Here is an 18,837-nt window from a genome sequence, read left to right on the forward strand (position 1 = left end):
GCAAGAGCACTAAAATGTAAGTGTACAATAAGATAGTGGTTGCCATGACAAGACAATGTGAAAGAGAAAAGTTGGCTAAATGGAAACTACTGACCAATAATTATTGACCACCACCAAGTCAAGAGCATTTATGTTAAACCTATGCAACTATTGCATCTGTATCCAGATCAAACATCTTAAGGTTAATATCGTAAACGGTTAAATATAAAGAGGACAATAGTCGTCACATGTGTGAATTGTTTTTACCTTCTATCAAGATCTGTGTAAACTTTCAAACTGGGCAACGTGAGCTTTATAAATCAACACACATGTTCTCCTTTTGACAGAAAAGAGACAAAAAGCAGCTCACCTTGATTATAACAGTCTCGAAAAAAGTAAAAAAAACAAATTGATCTGAGGAAACTCCGCACAGCGAGGCCAACCACATATGGTATTCTTGAGAGAAACCCAGCAATATTCCCCCATGAGCAAGCACTTGACGACATTGTCAAAACCTCCCACAGCACCAGACTCGGAGGTGGGCGGCCGTCTGCCTCGACCAGTTGGGGTGTGAGGGCAGCTGTGAGAGAAAATATGAGCACTGAACAACAGCAGAGCAGACATGCTGGGTGGGTTGGAGGGGGGGTCAGTATCTGCAGATCAGAAGCACGCGGCTCTGGAGTCACTCACCTGACAGACAGACAACGAGAGAGGAAAACACACGAGCGACAAGCGAGAAGACACATTCAGTTGTGGCCCATGAATGCAGCATAGGGACAAGCTGATGAAACGAGCACCATCTTCAGAAACAGTTTTAATTCCGTCCAAAGGATCCAAGCGGTTGAAGCGCCGTACCACTGAGATGTACTATTCAGATCATTCAGACTGTGCCAAATGATCACCCTGTACTTGAAACTAAACAAGCTTCTGCTTGCAAAAATAGGATTAAGCAACTTTTATACCCATTTCATTTCTCCTCTCTGTGGCTTACTTGAGTTTTCATTAACTTCCTCAACGTTTGTCTTTTCATTAAGATTTTTATTTGCAAGAACGCCAAAGTCAGACCCTCCACGTGGTTTCTTCCACCTCCATCCCTCTCTCACTCGCTCCATTTCTGCCCCCTTTGTTTCCCCATTGGCTTGAGGCAGAACAATTAAAAGTTTCCCAGGTCTTTCTCACCCAATGAGCCGTATGATGAGTCTGCCCATCAAACCAAGACTCTCACAGTCTGACTTTTCACAACCCTCTCCGTCATTTCATGCCACATTTTATTTTCATCATGTTTCTCTTGTGTATCCTTTTACCTATTCTGGCCTTCATTCAATTACTATATCTTCTTAATCTATTTTCTTTTCTGTATTTTTTTTTTCAAGTACGGGATTTTTCTTTCTTTCTTTCTTTTTTCTGTAACAATCTTGTTTCAGATATCTTTGGTAACCTATTACTTCATTTTTGTTGTTGCTATTTATTGCTTTCAAGAAATAGCAGCCTCAAAAAACATGCACCGAGGGTCCCTGAACAAGACCCTCGGCCCCCAACACCTCATCTGTGGGCTACTCTGTCTGATTTTCCCCAAGAGGATTAATACGTCTTGGAGGAAATTGAATACTTAAAACACTGCAAGTCGTAAAAGAAATGCGGTGTGTTACAACTAGTAATGTGTTTTATTCCACTGATCCACAGGCAGTAAAGTGTTATGAAGGATAAGAATGTCATTATTTACCGATAGGATGTATTAGGTATACAAAATTCCACAGGTACTTTTAATATATATTGCTTTTAATTTCAAATCATATATTCCTCTCAAATATTTGTTTGATATTGATGTGTTTTTCTAATCGAGTGCTGTTCCTTTCACATTTTGCTCAGGTTCTATCATCCCATGATAAACTCCCAATAAAACTTTGGCCTACTCTTGTTCTGTTTTTTTATGACTATCACACTTTGAAAAAGAGTTTTGGAGAATATATGTTTGTTGCTGAGACACACAGACAGAAGCGAGGTCAGTACAGTACAACAATCCCTCGAGTGCCACCAAGGAACACGTCGGTGATTCATCGAACACTTGTGGTTTTTGCTGCATGTTTTTTAGCCATCGATTACATCTGAACCTTTCCTTCTGGCTCTCAGATCTTATTTAATATTCATCTGCGTCTTTATCTCAGTTTGCTGTGCATTCATATAATTCCTCCCCAAACCGTCCACAAACCCGTTTTAGAGAAGATCTTTCTCTATTTCCTCACATGTGCCCCTCTGATCATGCCTCTGCACTGTAGCACCATCTTGAGGCCCATCTTGATGACATGTGGGTGGCGGAAGAGCGCCCCCTCTTTTCTCTTTCTCCAGTTATTTTTAGAGCTATCTGGATATTTTTAGCGCAGTGTTGCCATGTGAACTGTTTGTCACAGAGACTCGTGGGACGGGTGTTCCCATGCAGAGCATCAGTATTGCATTCGTGTTCTTTGTGTGCCAAAATTACATGCGTGTGCCGTATTAATAACTGATGAGGGGGGAAACAAACTGCCACAGGGCTCTTGCATGGATGCGCAGGTGAAATAAAACCCCATGATGTACAGCATGCGGATCAACATTACTTTGATTGATACATGCTGTACATGTTAACATAAGATTCATGTATATTTTCTATTATCCATGCCCTGACTATGCATTCACTGGCCAAATAAAGGCTGAATTAAAAAAAAATTTTTTTTTGCATAATTTATGTTTTAATTTATGGTTACAAGTGGTTCAAAACAGTGGTACATTGTGCATGGGCAGTTTATTTGTTTTTGTTTTCTTAATGAAAGTAGTGACTATATTCAAGCAGTTATGCCAGGGTTAGCCCCAACAAGATTTTGTTAATATCATGGAGTATGCTAAATAGGCAGTAACTTGGGGTAATATTGATCTGCAAAATATCAGAAAAGTAATGTCAAATTTAGTTTTGTCATTCTAATTTACAATATTTTCCTGAAACAAATGCTTTGGTGTGGACGTTAAAAGATGAGTAATGGTTTTAGAGCCTGCAGTATCACATGGGCCTCATGGTTTTGTTTGTCAGGTTTCTGTGATAACAGTTGTTTGTTTCCTTTCTCTTTCAGGGTCTGAACATCATCTTCAATGTTGCCCTGGCCCTCCTCAAGGTGAGTGCTTGCTTTTTCCACTGATAGATTTATACATTTTGTATGTTTACACCCAGTTTGGTAGTTAACATTTGTCTCCCTCTAGTGGCCATATCAAAGGCTGCCTATTGGCTGATTTATTTTGACTGGAGTTATGAACTTAATTGGTGACGTTAAATTGCCCATAGTTGTGAATATGAATGTGTGGGGTGTAACCTGTCCTCTCCACCAGCTACTCCGAGTAGGATAGAGAAGTATAGAAGGGGTAAGGCTGGATGAGCCCAGCATGACAAGCTCTCAGCTTCTTGGGAGTCCTTTTTTTTCACGATTTTGCTAATTCATTGCACATATCAAAACCATGTGTTATATATGTGAACTTGTAGGAAATGATGTTGAATGGACATAGACCAGGGTGGGGTAGCTGCGATATAAAAGCTATAGAAATTGAATCCTCACTGCCATTGTAATTACACAATACTTACAACTTTAAAATGACAATCCTGTTAAACCCAATATCAGTCTGAAGGCCTCGATAAGAAAAGAAAAGAAAAGAAAACTGGAAGGGGGACTGCCAGTGACCCCTGTTTGAATTACATAGGGTATTGTTCATCTCGATAAACATATTTATTGCTGAATCACAATGATCCAACCTTTTTTACAAATACTTTGCAGTTGTTTTTTGTAGCCCACAATATTTTTTGTTGTTAACTCTATATCCCAATACTTGATAAAAAAAAAAAAAATGCTAATGAAATGTATTGTACATTGCCTATAACCCTCTTCAAATGGAGTTTAGAATTTATACATTCAATAAAGCCAGTTGCTCAGTTCCATGCAGCTCATTACTTTACACCGTGAAAATCTATTTAAAATTTTCATTCATTCATTCATTCATTTGTTTGTGCAACCCAAATCCAAAAGTTGTTTGCTCAATATCCAAGATGTATTGTAGTGATATACATACATAAACTAGTCATATTGACACTTGGACTTGTTTAACGTTGACAATTAGATATGTTACATCCAAACAAACTCTCAGTGCGAGCAGCTTGGCCAGCTGGCAGCAGGTCAGTAACATGAATGTGTGGAAGCTTTATGACACATCTTTATACAATATCTGAAAGAGAGCAGCTCCAGGGCCGTTGAGCAGCTTGAATCCTCTTGGAGACAAACGTGGGATATTTTTCATTTCCCCCAAACTACTATTGATCTCCTCACTTCACAGTCAGATAAGCGTGATGTCCCATCTTTCATGACTTGCGGCGCTGCATTCACATTCAAAATTAGCTCACATTTGTGATGGGATGGTAAAGTTTTACTTCCATTTCTAAAATGTTGTCGAAGATCGATGTGAATTGAAATATATTTTATTGAAATAATTCTCTTCTTTTTTTGTTTTTAATCACAGTTTAAGGGAGATTGTTTACATGTTTTCGGCAAATTGTTGATTACAATCAGGGGCAAGTTTTTTTGTTTTTTTTCACAAGCTTGATTAGATGCAGTTGTGCTGAAGCAGGAACACATCTAAGACATGTAAGGCTGTGGCCCTCCAGCACCAGGGTCGGACACGTCTGCTTTGATGAAAGAAAAAAGGGAAGCTGTTGCCTTGTAAATATCTTGGAACCCCTCAAACCGCATGTCCGGGGTGTGAAGATGCTCGTCAGGAAAGCAACAATGCTGTCATGAAGAAATGTAAAGGGAAACAACAAAATCATTAAATAATCATCAAAGGTTCACATGTCACATTACTTTCAAAGTGGGGAAAAAATAATTACTTGCTTGACCTTTTCAACGCGAGCAGCCAATCTGCATGTTGTTACTGTCAGAGCAGAGAACTGTTGAATTACTGGCCGTTATGTTATCAGATCTTTATGCGGTGGATTGGATCGATGAGGTTTGGTCAGGACTGTGTTATATTATATGTTTGTGTACAGTTGTTGCAGTGGGAACTTTGATGTGCTGGGACAGGAATTGATGTTTCATGTTTTTACTAAAACGATGAGGGGGGGAAGCACCGACCAAAATAGGGACATTATTATTATTATTATTATTATTATTATTATTATTATTATTATTGCTGTTGTTATTGTTATTATTATGCAAGCATAAACATATACTGGGGCTCTCACGTCAATCATACTCAGCAGGTTTTGAAAAGCCACCCGCCCCACTGCGACAATAATATATGTAATATGTGCTGTGTGTCGGAGAGATAAGGGTTCGGTGGACACCTTGGTTGGAAATGGAGAACAAATGATGATGTGAGGAAGGCGGAGTCTAGAAAGGGCTTCCACTGCCTGCTTCTCATTGGCTGGGCATGACGACATTCTCCCCCGAGGCTCCCCCCCCCCCTCCCCTCCCCTCCCCTCCCTGCTTCACCCATCCTGCACTCCTCTCCGCTCTCATCACCCCTCCCTCAATCTGTGTTCTCCTCCCTCCCCCTCCAGTTTAGCCATCGCCATCCACATCACAACAGGAGCGAAAGCAATAATAGTAACAGTCTGGACCTAAAGGAGAAAATCTCTGTGTTTGTTATTGGGGTTTTTGTTTCTTTTTCTCTCGATTTTTACCTTCCCCGGATGCCTGCCTGGAGTTCATTCGCTACCTTACTTTTCCGTTGTCTCTCTGCTCCTCTACCTTCTCCTCTAATCTGCCGGGATATGCATTTCTCCAGCACGCTACCTCTGCCCACCACCAAGACCTCTGCAACGGAGTCGCCCATGCTAGCAGTTAACTGTTAGCATCACAAAGAAAAAGAGAGAGGGGGGGGAAACGGAAAGAGGCGGCGTATAAGAAACACAGTGTCTTGTCTGCCTTGCCTCGCCCCAGCTGCTTGCCAGGACCAGCACTTGTCACAGTGCAGCGGCACACTCGTGCAGCCACTCTTCCATTGAGCCTGTGCTCTTCACTGGAGGAAGTGACTTTTCACTGAAGGCTGCTTTTCACTGGCTTCTCATCTTAAAGCTCTTCTGAGTGATTTGGATGGAAATTTGCTGAGAAACAGGCGTTGGAGCCCATGCTGGAGCTGTTGACGGAATTCAGTGAAGGAGAGGAGCAAAAAGACTGAGAAAGACTATGGTCAGTCACAGTTTCCATTTTTGGAGCACTTCTCAGCGGGCCTTTTATTCATTGCTGGGTTGACTCAGTGGGCTCAGCCATAAACCAACACAAACACACTGCGCGTCATCTGCCGAATGCACAGCAACGACATTCTTAAAGCGAACAGGACCACAGCTTGTCTCTATCCGCCATGTCTGGTTTGCCTGCCCGGAAGCAAAGCAAATAAAATAAAATTGTATTTTGTTATTTCGGCCTATTTTCTACTTCTAAAAAAAAAAAAGCCAAAAATCTTGTCATCTACCTAAAAGGAGCAGCCTCCAATTTGGAGAGAGGGTACCGCATCGGCTCACAAGCACTGAGCCTTCAGCGTTCGAGCCACTCTTCAGGGGGATTTTCTCAGCGTCTTTGAAGTGTGCCAACGAGGGAGGAATCAAGAAAAAAGGTGGAGTACTTTACCGCCTGTGCCCACGTGTCGAGCTGCTTTGTTGCTAGGCAACGGCATACCGGATCAAAATTGGTTTGTCGGCACTTGCCAGAAGAAGATGAGAATGGGCATTGTGACTGGACTTCCGAGTGACTCTGGCAGGTAGCTGAACACGCAGCATTATGCCGAAGACAGCATCAATACAGCATCTTCTGACTGTTACCGCGTCGCACCCAGATACCATCACTGGGCTCTGACAGTGGCACAACTGAGTGGCCTCCACCGTCATCTTGTCCACTTGTCTAAATTCTGCGGTTGCCAAATGAAAGTGGTATTTGCTCATATCAGAAGCCTTACACCCGGAGGCTGTGCCGGCTGATTTGTAGAGCGCCTCCATGCATTTTCTCACCCAACTGGCATCTGAAACATCAGCCTGTTGCGACACTATAGCAGCATCTCGGTGTCTCCTCTCTACTGGTCGGTCTCCCTCGTTCACCAGGACCTGGCCAGTCGAACGAGTTTGACCTCGAGGCTTACCGACGTTCAGCTCAACTCCGCTGTCAGTGTACGCGCTCTGCAGCTCTCTTTTCAACACCTGGGAAACCTGCTGGGGCTTTCAAACGACACGCTGGAGTCATCTGCCACCCTGGCCCCAGAGCGGGACCACCCCTCTCCCTCGCCCTGCCCTACCCCGCCACCATCTCCTCCACCGTCTCCTTCCCCTATACCGGCCCTTACCTCAAATCTGCCCCTTCCAGCGGCGCACAGGGCGGTGGAGGATGGAGAGGGAAAGACAGAAGAAAGAGCCCACAGCAGCCAAGCTTCACCGGACTCTTTCTGCAGGGTAATGGGTCTCCTCGGGATGGGACACCGGCTCTTCGTCCCCAAGCTGCTGGCGGTGAGAGAGGGCGAGGGAGCAGGGATACAGATGCACAATGAACGCTTCAATGGCCAAGGGTCTTTTTGGAGGGTTGATCATTTGACTTTTGTTAATATTGGCAGTTTAAAAGAGTAGTTTTTGTGTATTGTTTTTTTTTTTTTCCCAGTGGTTTGCATTTTGCATTTTGATCCCCGACGGTAAATGAATGCTGAACAAACAATATCAAATTGGCCTCCACCAAATCTTGCTACCCCAGATTTTATTCATATGTGATGGCTAAGCTGGTATTCAACATGAGCCAAAAGCTCTGCAAAACCACATTCCTCTATTTCATCATTGTGTAAACTTCAGTTCAATGGTATTTACTTCCTGAAGGTCTTTTGGAAATGCATTTGACCACAGCCGAACCGATCCAGCAAAGATAAATTAACAGTAAAAAGTGTCCATGGCTCACTCAAATGTGAGGTCTCACTCTCTGTGGTTTTACACCACAAGATGGCATTATCTGTTTGTTTTTGAACACTTACTGACGAAACTCCAAGAAACATGCTTGCATCATATTTAGCAAAACTGAAAATGTTGTTGATAGAAACAGATCACGAGGGGGTGTGATGAGAGAGCATGACTAATATTGGTCTGCATTTCAATTGCAAGGTAAGTACGGCTCCACGGGTTGAAGAGAACAAATAGAAATTTTGAAAACTATGGTCGATAAGTTTCCTTACAGTAGGCAACATATGAAAAGGGTAAGGTTAAAAACTCAACATTACCAAACTGTGGTAGAGATTTTAAGAATAACCTGGATAAGGTTCAGTCTCGTTTAAAACTCTTGTATCTGTTTGAAGAGCAGCTTTACTGCACAGTTGTACGGTAACCGTTTCATTATTGGCAGTTTATTGGGGAGAACAGTTTTGAAAGTAGGGTTCCATTTGTTTCATTTTATTCGCACATTTTGAAATTAGTAAAGTAAATAAAGTAAAGATGGCTCGCACTTCTGAAAGGATTTATTGCGTTTTGGTCAACCGCCTTCTTATTGAACAGCAATAACAAGACACATTGTCTCCACCCCCCTCCTTCTCTGTCCACCTACTCATGTCTTCCTCCAGACATCTAAAGAAGACCTTTTGCAGGCAGACTTCGAAGGGGCTCTCAAGTTTTTCAGAGTTCAACTCCCTAAACGATACAGAGCTGCAGAGAATGCTCGGAGGCTTATGGAGCAGGCCTGCAACATCAAGGTAAGGAACGAGTTTATCTTCTAAGCAGTTCCTTTTTTTTCCCACACCAAAACATACTGCTTTCTACTGTAAAATTCCCCAAACTGGACAAAAAACACACATCACACTGCAGATAAGAAATTCCTGCCTTGGTACCTCCCAGTGAAAAGCAAATATGTAAAAATCAATGGGACTGACGTTCAGACTTTTGCTGCCAATCGAATTGTTTCCTGGAGGACTTGAACTATTTTTCAATGTACTTCACTTCCAGTTGGAGGTTATTTTTGTGTCATTTTGATTAGAGATCACAAAAATCACCTGTCTCAAAAGACTGTACTTGTTCTTGATATTTATTATTGTCCTGTTTGTGGTTTCAACCATTACAACTGTGGGTATTTTCTTGTTCTGAGTAGTCCAAATAACTTTATACAAAGCATAAAGGTCCAAAGCACTGCAGAGGAAAGCTATGATGAAGTCTGACAGTGAGGAAAACTAAACAAGTTTAACCTATAGTTGTTTGGAGTTACTCTTTACAGCTTCTTTTCTCTATTTTGGACAATGGCTGCCTGTCTTTATAGTTCCTGATTTTGAAACATACTGGATGAAATAAAGCTCACATGGATGGCAATTAGATATTTCTCCCAAAATGTGCCAGGTAATGTTTTTCAAGGTAATTCTTTCAGGCACACACTCACGTTATCATCCTCCTTCTGACCTTTAAGAGGCGGCTGGCATTTAGGGAATGTGCTGAGCTCACCCAAGACCACAAGCAGTATAAGCAGGGTGTGTGATGGAGGAAGGGGAGAGTTTACTGAGAAAGATGAACGCGATAATCACCCTCAACCCTTCAGTGTGTCTTCATTGTTTGTCTGTATCTCCATACAGTTAATATTTAACTTTTCTGGATATTTGAGTGCGGGATCAGCTGATAAAGCAGTGCTCTGGAGCTTATTGGCACGACATATTTCTCTACAGGCCATATCGTCTCTTATTTACTGTGATCCTGTGTTTTTTTCTACGTCCAGGACATTCACTGTTTATCTTTGATAGTTTGGTCAAATTGAGGTAGTCATGAACTTGTAGCAATAACACTTACTGATAAGCATGTTATTATCAACACAGTGTTTTTTAAACAGTATATTTTAAGTTCAAGGAAGGCTACAACTCCAGATTTTGCATACTTTGAATGAACTTGTGATTTACAGTTGTTTTAACGAAGGAAGAGGGACACTGAAGCTGCTTGTTCAATGTTTCAGAATCATCGATCACACATAACTCTTACAACTTAAAAAAAAAAAAAAAAACTAAACTAAAATGTTTCCTGCTTTATGTCCTCCTTGATTTGTGACACTCACATAGTTCCACATTTCTTTTGTTAAGATATCGTGATTTCATGTAAAGATAATAGTTAAACATTATTGCTTCAAAATCTCACATGATGTGAGCATGATGGCACACTCTTCAAACTCTCCATTGACCAACGATCCACCTGCCAGTGAAGCATCACTGCTTATTTTATCTTTAATTGTTGTTGTTCTCCAGTTTTTGACGCGCATGATAAAAACAATACAATGAGAAAAGAAGCATCTAAACGTAGAGATGGTGAGCAGGCAGCTGAAGTGAGCTAAAAGAGGCCGTCTGTTTGATAGGACGGCACAGCCTCGGGACAAACACTCTCTGTTCTCTCTTCTTTGCTATCTTTGGTGGATGACTGTTAAAGTGTGCAACGTGTGCTTTGAAGGTTCTTCCACCATTTCCATATTTTCTCTTGCTGATTCACTTTACACTTTCATGTTAAAAAACAAACTATTAACGCTAAGGTTTTTAAGGGATTCTTGCGTCCACCCATTACCAGCTGCCTCAATATGTTTTCACAATGCTGTATACTGTATGTGATGGCACCAGTAGCACTCGAGCGATGTGGAGTGCCCTGTCTCAATGAGGTCGAGCTCAAGATACTAGTCAGAAATAATCATTTTCACATCAAATTCAAAAGTAAGGCAACATTTCATCTCGGTAAAAGGTGCCCAAGTATAGAATAATCCAGACAACGACTGCAAAGATTCTAAAACATATGATATATTCACAAAAGTGATTAAAAACCAGGTTATTATTGAAATGCAAACAAATGACATAGGAGACTGACGGTGGTTTGGTTGTTGCTGTTGTTGTTTTAATGAAAAAAAAATCTGATATAAGTGAGAGTGGCTCTGGGGGCCACTCAAACAGTGTCGTCATGTTGTTTGTTATGTGCTGTTTGCTTTTAATGTTCAATGGAATTTGATTATTTGACATAAGTGGGTAGAGTATATAGGTTTAATGTATAGTTTTTTTTTCTTTTACAATGAATGAAACAAACTCAACTAAAAACTAAACAATCAACTTTTCTCTTCTTGGAAAATAGTTTCAAATATTTGATCGCTTATCCGGCATATCCATTTGTTTTCCGCAAATATGATGAGTTTTGCAAGTGTCTCCTCTGCTCTAACAGTCTGGACATCACATTGAACTGATTCAGGGCTGCAATGCACATTTTGCTTGGTTGGGTACCGAAAATGTCAAACAAATTAAGATTACTTCCTCTCTGTCTAGCATTTTTGAGTATACGGGAAACAAAAATTGACTTTGCCATTGATTTTCAGGGTCTTTACGAGGTTGTGGTCACAATTGTCAGATTCGTGAAAGGAAAAAGGCACAAACAATCACCCAAAAACTCCTGACGCCTGAATTGGCCCTCCGAACCATGCATGCATTTATTTCCTGTTGGTGTTATTTTTAAACGCACTGCTCTTTCAAGTTTTTAAATAGAATATTCCCTGTGTATCAATTACACAATCCAGAGGAAAGCTGAGAGAAAAGGGAGGCTGAAACTAATTGGAAAAAAAGAAAAAGAAGCTGTTCATCACTTTTCTCTCTGTTTTGCCTCCGACCATCTGTCAAACTCCAGCCGGCTCGCTGACACGTCACAGTGCATCACATCAGATTGTAAGATGTCAGACTGTGCATCACCACGAACGCGTGTATCCTGTCACATCATGTCAGATATAAATATATCACATCATGTCACTGAGGGCCCGCAAGATGGTGTGTCACACCACATCACCTTCCAATATTCTGCTTCTCAGCGTATCACACTGATAACGTGCCATCATGTCATGCTTCGTCCAAATAGACACACAGGTGCATTTTTCTCCATCATCGTTTTCATCATTCTTTACAGTAGACCTCAAACAACTTGTATAACAATTGAATGCTATTATAACTAGAAGACATTTCCTTAATAAGTGGTGACATGCTTTTTTAACATGACTCTAAATATATACATATATCTCAATGATTGGTAACAATTTCCAAACGCATTTTACAACTCAAAACATTTCCACGTCATTGAGGTTTTTTAATTGACTTTCCATTTCTGTGTGGTACTGATGTTGAGGTAAACGCTATCCTGTTACCTGTTTCAATAACAGGTTATGCCACAAGTAAGAAACAGCACAAAAGTAAAAAAAAAAAAAAAATTGTTTTGTGGATCTATATTATTTGGGTATTTATCAAATAGAACTAATGACATATTCATTAAGGCTTCAGGGGCCAACCACCGGGGTCTGATCATACAATGATGTTTGTCAAGGAACACATGGTCTGCCTTCTTGTGTACACACTTACATAATAATAATAACAATATCGGTACCCCAGCAGCACCTCGTAGTGGTATGTTGTTGTTTTTTGCATATATATGCATATTGATAGACATATATGTGTCTTAATTCATTTATGTTGCTGCTACATGGAGTGTTATTTACCCAGCGTTTTTCATTTTAGATTGTATCGCCATTAAAAGCCCATTACAATCAAAGGCCAAACCAGCCTGTCTATACCACACTGCTTTTTCTTCAGCCGTTTTACATATTTTTCTCAGTCGACGTTCAAATCGGATCAGCTGAACTCTATAAGCTGCTTAAAACAGCGAAAGAATCCACTGGCACCTTGGTTTGATGAACACAACGGGTAGTAGGGTGGCTTAGCCTTACGGTGGGGATTATGTGAAGAATTTGAATTTCTCAGCCTTCTTTAACATCCTCCTGACCACAGCTGGAGTGATGGCTTTTCCGGACTTTGAGGAAAATAGTGGGAAAATGTCATATATTAATTTGCTTCTGAAGAGTTCACTGATTAATCCCTTTTTTTTTTTTTTTTTTTTTAAATCCCTCCAACGGAAAGACAAAACTTCAACCGGCTTAGTGAATGCAAACGAATGAGTGAGTGTGTGCATACAGAAATATAGAAAAAAAAGATATATGAAGAAAGTCTTTATAAAGAGACTTGGAAGCTGTGAAGACTTGTGTTTCTGAACATTGCGACTGATAATCTGACCTCTGAGACACTTAAGGTACATTTCTACATCTGGTACCACAGATCTGTAATACATTCTGCATTTACGAAGATAAAAAAAAAATCATAGGAATATCATAGAGGTGTGAAATTACTTGTATTTTGATTGAGTTAGATTTTTTTTAACCTATATTAGGAGGTGCAGTACACCACACAAACTGGTTAACGTAACAAATAAACGTGCACTTCATTAAGTGGCATAGTAACTGTATGTATACATTCTAGAATGATTCAAAAAATAATTTCAACATTTTACTGCAGTTTCGACCCACAGCAGATCTCACATCGTTCAGTGCTTCTGTTAATTCACCAGATGTGCTCGTGATGCTTTTCTTGTATGAATGATAGTGATAAAATGCACTGATGTATATTTTTTGTAGGTTACTCATTATTACTTACCCAACAGAACATCTGTGCTATAGTTTATGTTTATTACAATTTAGAGCATTTATCACTTGGTGGCGTTGTCTATTTGAAAAGTGGCTCTAGTGCAGCATTAGCTTAGATATAACGAAGCAACTTTAGGAAGCATCGTGTTTTTGAGTTGTCACTGGGGCCATTTGTGTGAGTGCAATATCACATGTCACCTAAATTAGATTATCCTTATTTTTATGGAAAGTGCTTGCTTTCTCTTTCAGTGATTTAAAGTCACTATTTTTAAGTTTGTCCAATGTATTTTATGCTATTTTCCAGAAAAACTGGAAAACATTTCCATGGTTTTTCTCAATAGGCCTGGACTGGCATTTAAATAGTAAGGATCCGGGTCAACATGGGCAAGAGCTCGAACAACTTGTTTAAATTATTATTGTAGGTAACTAACTTGCCTTATTCAACGCTTGTGTACTTTTCTATATAATGAATGAATACTTTAATTAAGTTTTTTTTTTTTTGCAACAGCAGAAAACGACACACAAACGAACCCCCAAAATATTAATCTTACAGACTGTTTAAATACCAAATCTAAACAGTTAAGTGCAAAAAAGGCAGAGTTTCACCCCGTTGAGACATTTTTGTAAGTGAAAGTACATGCTGTCATCACACAGAAGACTTTGTCAGGTCCTTTGTCAGCATGCTGCAGTGTTTAGGCGTCACCCAACACGGCTACGAATTTGCTTTTACTCCACGTTCTGGATTTTATCATTGGAACAAACCATGTGCAACTGCGAGCGACAAGTCACTGTGGTTGATCTGACAACTTCCTTCCTATCGCTCTCAACCTCATGCGCACAGTCAAACAAGCCTTTATCTTTTTTCTTTTTTTCTTTTTTTTGAACCAGAAGCAGGAAACAGAAAAAAGAAAGAAAAAAATAACCCAAAAAGAGTGAGAGAGATTAGGGGAGGGAGTGAGGGAGGAAGAAAGCGGCACAAATGAGTAAAAACATTAAGTAGAGGGAGGGACGTAGTCACTCGTTGTGAAGGAAGAAAGAGCAAACTCATCCTCCTTTGTCACACACTTCTAGCGTTACAGAGAGGCAGAGGGAGACACAAACAGGTGTGTTGTCCTGGCCTCTCGCTCCCCCTCCTCCTCTCAGTGGGCCGGGCTCCACTCCTGAGGGACTCTTGAAGGCAGCCAGTCGCCTCCTCCACTTTCGGCGAAGGAACAAAAACCTGTCAGCCGCTCTCCTCTGGTGCTTTTCCTTCTCCGCCGCTTCCTTTACCCTGCGCTCCTCCTGCCTGCCGGGAGCGAGCCGGAGTCAAGATGATGCAGGAGGTGTCCATCATGGTGGCGTACGACGCTCACGTCGTCGACCGGCCGGGGGAAGAGGACACCCTGACTCGTTTAGTCGCTCATTCCAGACCCCTGCAGGCTCTCAGACCAGTGGTAGGACTGTTTTTGCATCATGTTTGTGTCTGATGTCTGTCCCCTCATGCTTGGAGCATGCACGCTGTTTGAGATCGTGTTTGTTTAGTTTTACTTCTACAGACTAGCAATACTTGTCATTTTTGGATTAGAGAAATAGAAGAATCCAGCGTGTCTTTTCATCTAATACTGCTGCTTGCAGTTTTTCCTGTTGGACAACTCTGGTGGATTTGTTCTTGAACACAGGTGGATAAAGCCTATTTAAAAAGAAATTACACACTGTTTTCCATGTAGTGAACACTGTGCATGCATGAGCATGTGGGTGCGTTTGCGTTCTCTCGGAAAACACGTCAGACGTTAGTGGCGGCAGAGCTTTGTCACTCAGTCCATGTGGTTGTCACTTTGTTTCAATTACAGATATTAATTTGGAATCAATGGAGACTTTGTGCGTGTTTGCCTCGCGTGGATAATCAAAATCTGTGGCCTAGTTTTTCCTCAGTTGTCCAGTTGGTATTGTCCTTATTTAAATATTCAAACTCTTCAACTGCTTCTCTATGTAAAGGCAGATCACCCTTCTCCCTGCATATCTCTCTCTCTCTCTCTCTCTCTCTCTCTCTCTCTCTCTCTCTCTCTCTCTCTCTCTCTCTCTCTCTCTCTCTCTCTCTCTCTCTCTCTCTCTCTCTCTCTTGCAGTGTCTTTCTTTGAGGGTAATGACTTGTCTAATTGTACAGTTTGCGATTTGGTTTGAGCTCTGAGCTTTGGGACCCATTCCATTTTCTGCTGTACAGATTCAGGTCAGGAATGAAAAAAAAAAGAAAAAGAAGTGCCTCGTACCATTCAAAGCGGCGCCTCACATCCCATTCTGCACTTCAAATTGGATGATCTGTCATTAAACTGGCCCTGCCGTGTCCAGTGGGGGAGTGAGCCTGACAAGGGATGCTGTGAATTGTAGCCCTGTGTGTAACTGAATTAGCCTCAACTTTTGCCCCGTGGAATCTCATTGCTAATCAGGTATTTTTGGTTTGTTATTCAAAGCTGGAGAGTCTGTCTTGCCAAACAATCGATACAGACTATGAGCAAAAACATCAGGCACATGGTGAACAAAAGCACCTCAAGAGCAGCAGTTTTATTCCAAAAAATACCCCCAAAGTGTCGGGGAATTTGAAGAAAAGTGTCAAGTTCGCCATATATTATGTAACCTGATATCAAGAAACTTGTGAGAAAGCGTAAAGATTGTAGACTTTGGAAATCCTGCGTGATTGTAGCTACAAGCAGGACTGTATGTTTGAGAAGGGACCACACCTCCAGGTAATCATGCTCCGTTTTGGGTTACATTTCATTGCGCAGCCATGCTGCAACGCTTGTGTATTTTAGGGGTGTTGGAGAGCAGCAGGTTGCGTAATCATCAGCGCTTATCTGTCCAGCAACATGTACACAATGCAAATGTTTCAGACTAATAGTGAGAAAAATGATGTGACATAAATAGCTGGCGAAACCTTAATAGTTTGTGACCCACAAAAGGGGCAAAACATTAAAAGGAAATCATGTAAAACCTCCACCACAGTTTTACACTGAACTTTTTGTTACACATTCATATAATTTTGAAGTTATTTTTAGGTTGTTGACTACCTATAAGAGGAAGCCTGGCATTTTTATCATCGTCTCACAAAAATACCTGTCAGTCAAGCAAATAAGTAGTAATTTGCCTTGTTTTGTTGCATTAGAGCAATTAACAAGCAGACGGCTCTCTCATGCCACACGAATAACAATTGAGCCAGTTTTAGTTCTGTTATGTTCTGGGAAATTTGTGTGCCATTCAGTCACCACAGTATTGATGTATTTTGACCTTGAGTGAAAAGCGAGTTTCTGGTAGACTCTCTCAATAAATACTCAAGTTTGAGTTTTGTGTAGGGAACGGCCGTCAGCGGTCACTCTTCATTTGTGTTTTCTTTCTGTGGCTTTATGTGAAAGAGGTTATGAAAAAAAATGATCTGTATACAGTTGGACTCAAAGTGTGGAAGTAGAACACGATGAGTTTTAGGTACAACCAGTGAGCTTGTAATCTTCAAAACACTCGCATTCAAGTCTCAGAGGACAGGTCATGTGAGTCACACTGACCTGAAATCCCCAGGCTTGGTTGGTGCTATAGCAACGATGTTTCCACACAGGGGAGATAACGTTTCCCCCATTTGAAGCGCGCACACACACGCACAGTCAGTCACCAGGGTGGTCTTCTATTTCATTTCTGTTCAAAGTGTCATATTTGGAATATTTTCACTCCTTGTGGTATTTTGTGTGCTGAAATTGACAGCAGTGACCTTCATTGTTTAAAACTGCATTTCGCAATTCCATTTAACCACACAGACAAGTGCACTTGACAAACCTGAATTTCTTGCATACATTTCTATGCAAGATTTTTGTCATATAAAACATTTCAGATCAACTTAAGTGAATCCCAGACCACTTTACTTTTATTATATGAAAGTCAAGTCAGTGAAATCAATCGTTTATTTTATAAGATGCACATTCAATTGAGATACTAAAAAAAAGAAAAATATAATATATAAATTAAGAAGAATGATTTAAATGAAAACTCATAAATTATACAAATATATTTATGAGTACAAATAATTCAGACGCAGGACCTTAAAGTCAGTACTCTTGAAATGATGAAAATACTATCAATAAAGGTGTCATCTTTGATTTTTAGAAACAAATATCATCTTTCTTATGGAGCTCAAAGCTTCTAGTGTAAATATATTTTCTGGAGAGAGAAAAAAAAAAGCCTCCGGTGTCTTACAGGTTGGCTTGTGCCAAGGTTTAATGGTGACATTTCATATGCTGTAAGAAAAAAAACCTTTCTCAAATACATTTCCTCGTTTGATCATCTGAGATTCTGTCTGAAATGACCAACTTTAGTGCTGACTGTGTATCTCGCGGTGTGAACTGAGTGTTCTGAGGTCTGACTTGCTGACCGCGCTGTTGTTGTGAACACACTGCGTTGATATTTTGTATTATCGTCATATTTTGTTGCAGGAGTAGTACACATTGAGAATAACATTGAACAGTGATGCACATGACGATCACTGACAGTGATAACGTCAGATTATGCAAGAGGAAATATAAACTACTCAGCACTGCCACAATGCCGCAGTCGTACTCCTGGAGATGCAGAGCAATGTCACTTAGTTTTGACACGGTCGTGTCTTTGTGAGACTCGGTTTGTGTCACTGGTCATAAAAGGAAGCGTTTATGTGAATAGCTATTTGTTAAAGCACAAGAAAAACACACACTTTTTCACTCCGAGATTCACAAACAACCAATGTTGAAAAGTTGTCAGTGAAAATAGAAAATTGACAACTGCTGTTTTGTTTTTTTGTTTGTTTGTTTGTTTGTTTTTCCAGGTTCCAACTAAAAAGCTGAAGAAGTTTGAGAAGGATTATCAAACGCTGCGAGAGAGCCAGCTGCAACATGAAGACCCCATTGACCGATACCAGGTAGGCCTACAACACACAAAAAATGCAGAGGAACATCTACGTCTATCGTTTGTCACCGTCTTCACCGTGTTGAATAAGTTTTAGTGCATTCATTCAGCAGAGAACTTTACAAATGAAAAGTTGAAGCATGTCTGCCCTGCTTATTTTCCAAACATTTGTTATTACTGTTGTTGGGTGGGGGGGCTGACAGCCGGCAGACGCTGCAGGCTGGGCCAATTAAATCTGCCTATTTTTATTTTAACTGTGTTTCACTCTTTTCAGTTACTCATGTTCAGCATTTAATATGTCCTAAATTAACTGTTACTGTTGTAAATATATATATATATATATATATATATATATATATATATATATATATATATATATATATATATAGTCCACATGCAAAATGTTCTCATAATGCGCTTGTGGTATATTTTGCAATATTACTTGCAACATAAATGTATTTATGCAGTTTGTTCACATGGA

At 40.5% G+C, this 18,837-nt stretch overlaps 1 protein-coding gene across 3 annotated transcripts in view; it reads left to right on the forward strand.

Moving 5' to 3' along the window:
• Positions 1-18,837, forward strand: part of rabgap1l (RAB GTPase activating protein 1-like) — a 100,404-nt gene that overhangs the window by 74,457 nt on the left and 7,110 nt on the right. For all 3 annotated transcript variants that reach the window (XM_080506631.1, XM_080506633.1, XM_080506632.1), the window contains exons 18-20: positions 3,081-3,122; positions 8,572-8,700; positions 18,277-18,369. In XM_080506631.1, coding sequence (XP_080362757.1) covers positions 3,081-3,122; positions 8,572-8,700; positions 18,277-18,369 — 264 coding nt within the window. The remainder of the gene's footprint in view (positions 1-3,080; positions 3,123-8,571; positions 8,701-18,276; positions 18,370-18,837) is intronic.

The sequence above is a fragment of the Blennius ocellaris genome, assembly GCF_963422515.1.
Source record: "Blennius ocellaris genome assembly, chromosome: 12".
Lineage (NCBI taxonomy): Eukaryota > Metazoa > Chordata > Actinopteri > Blenniiformes > Blenniidae > Blennius > Blennius ocellaris.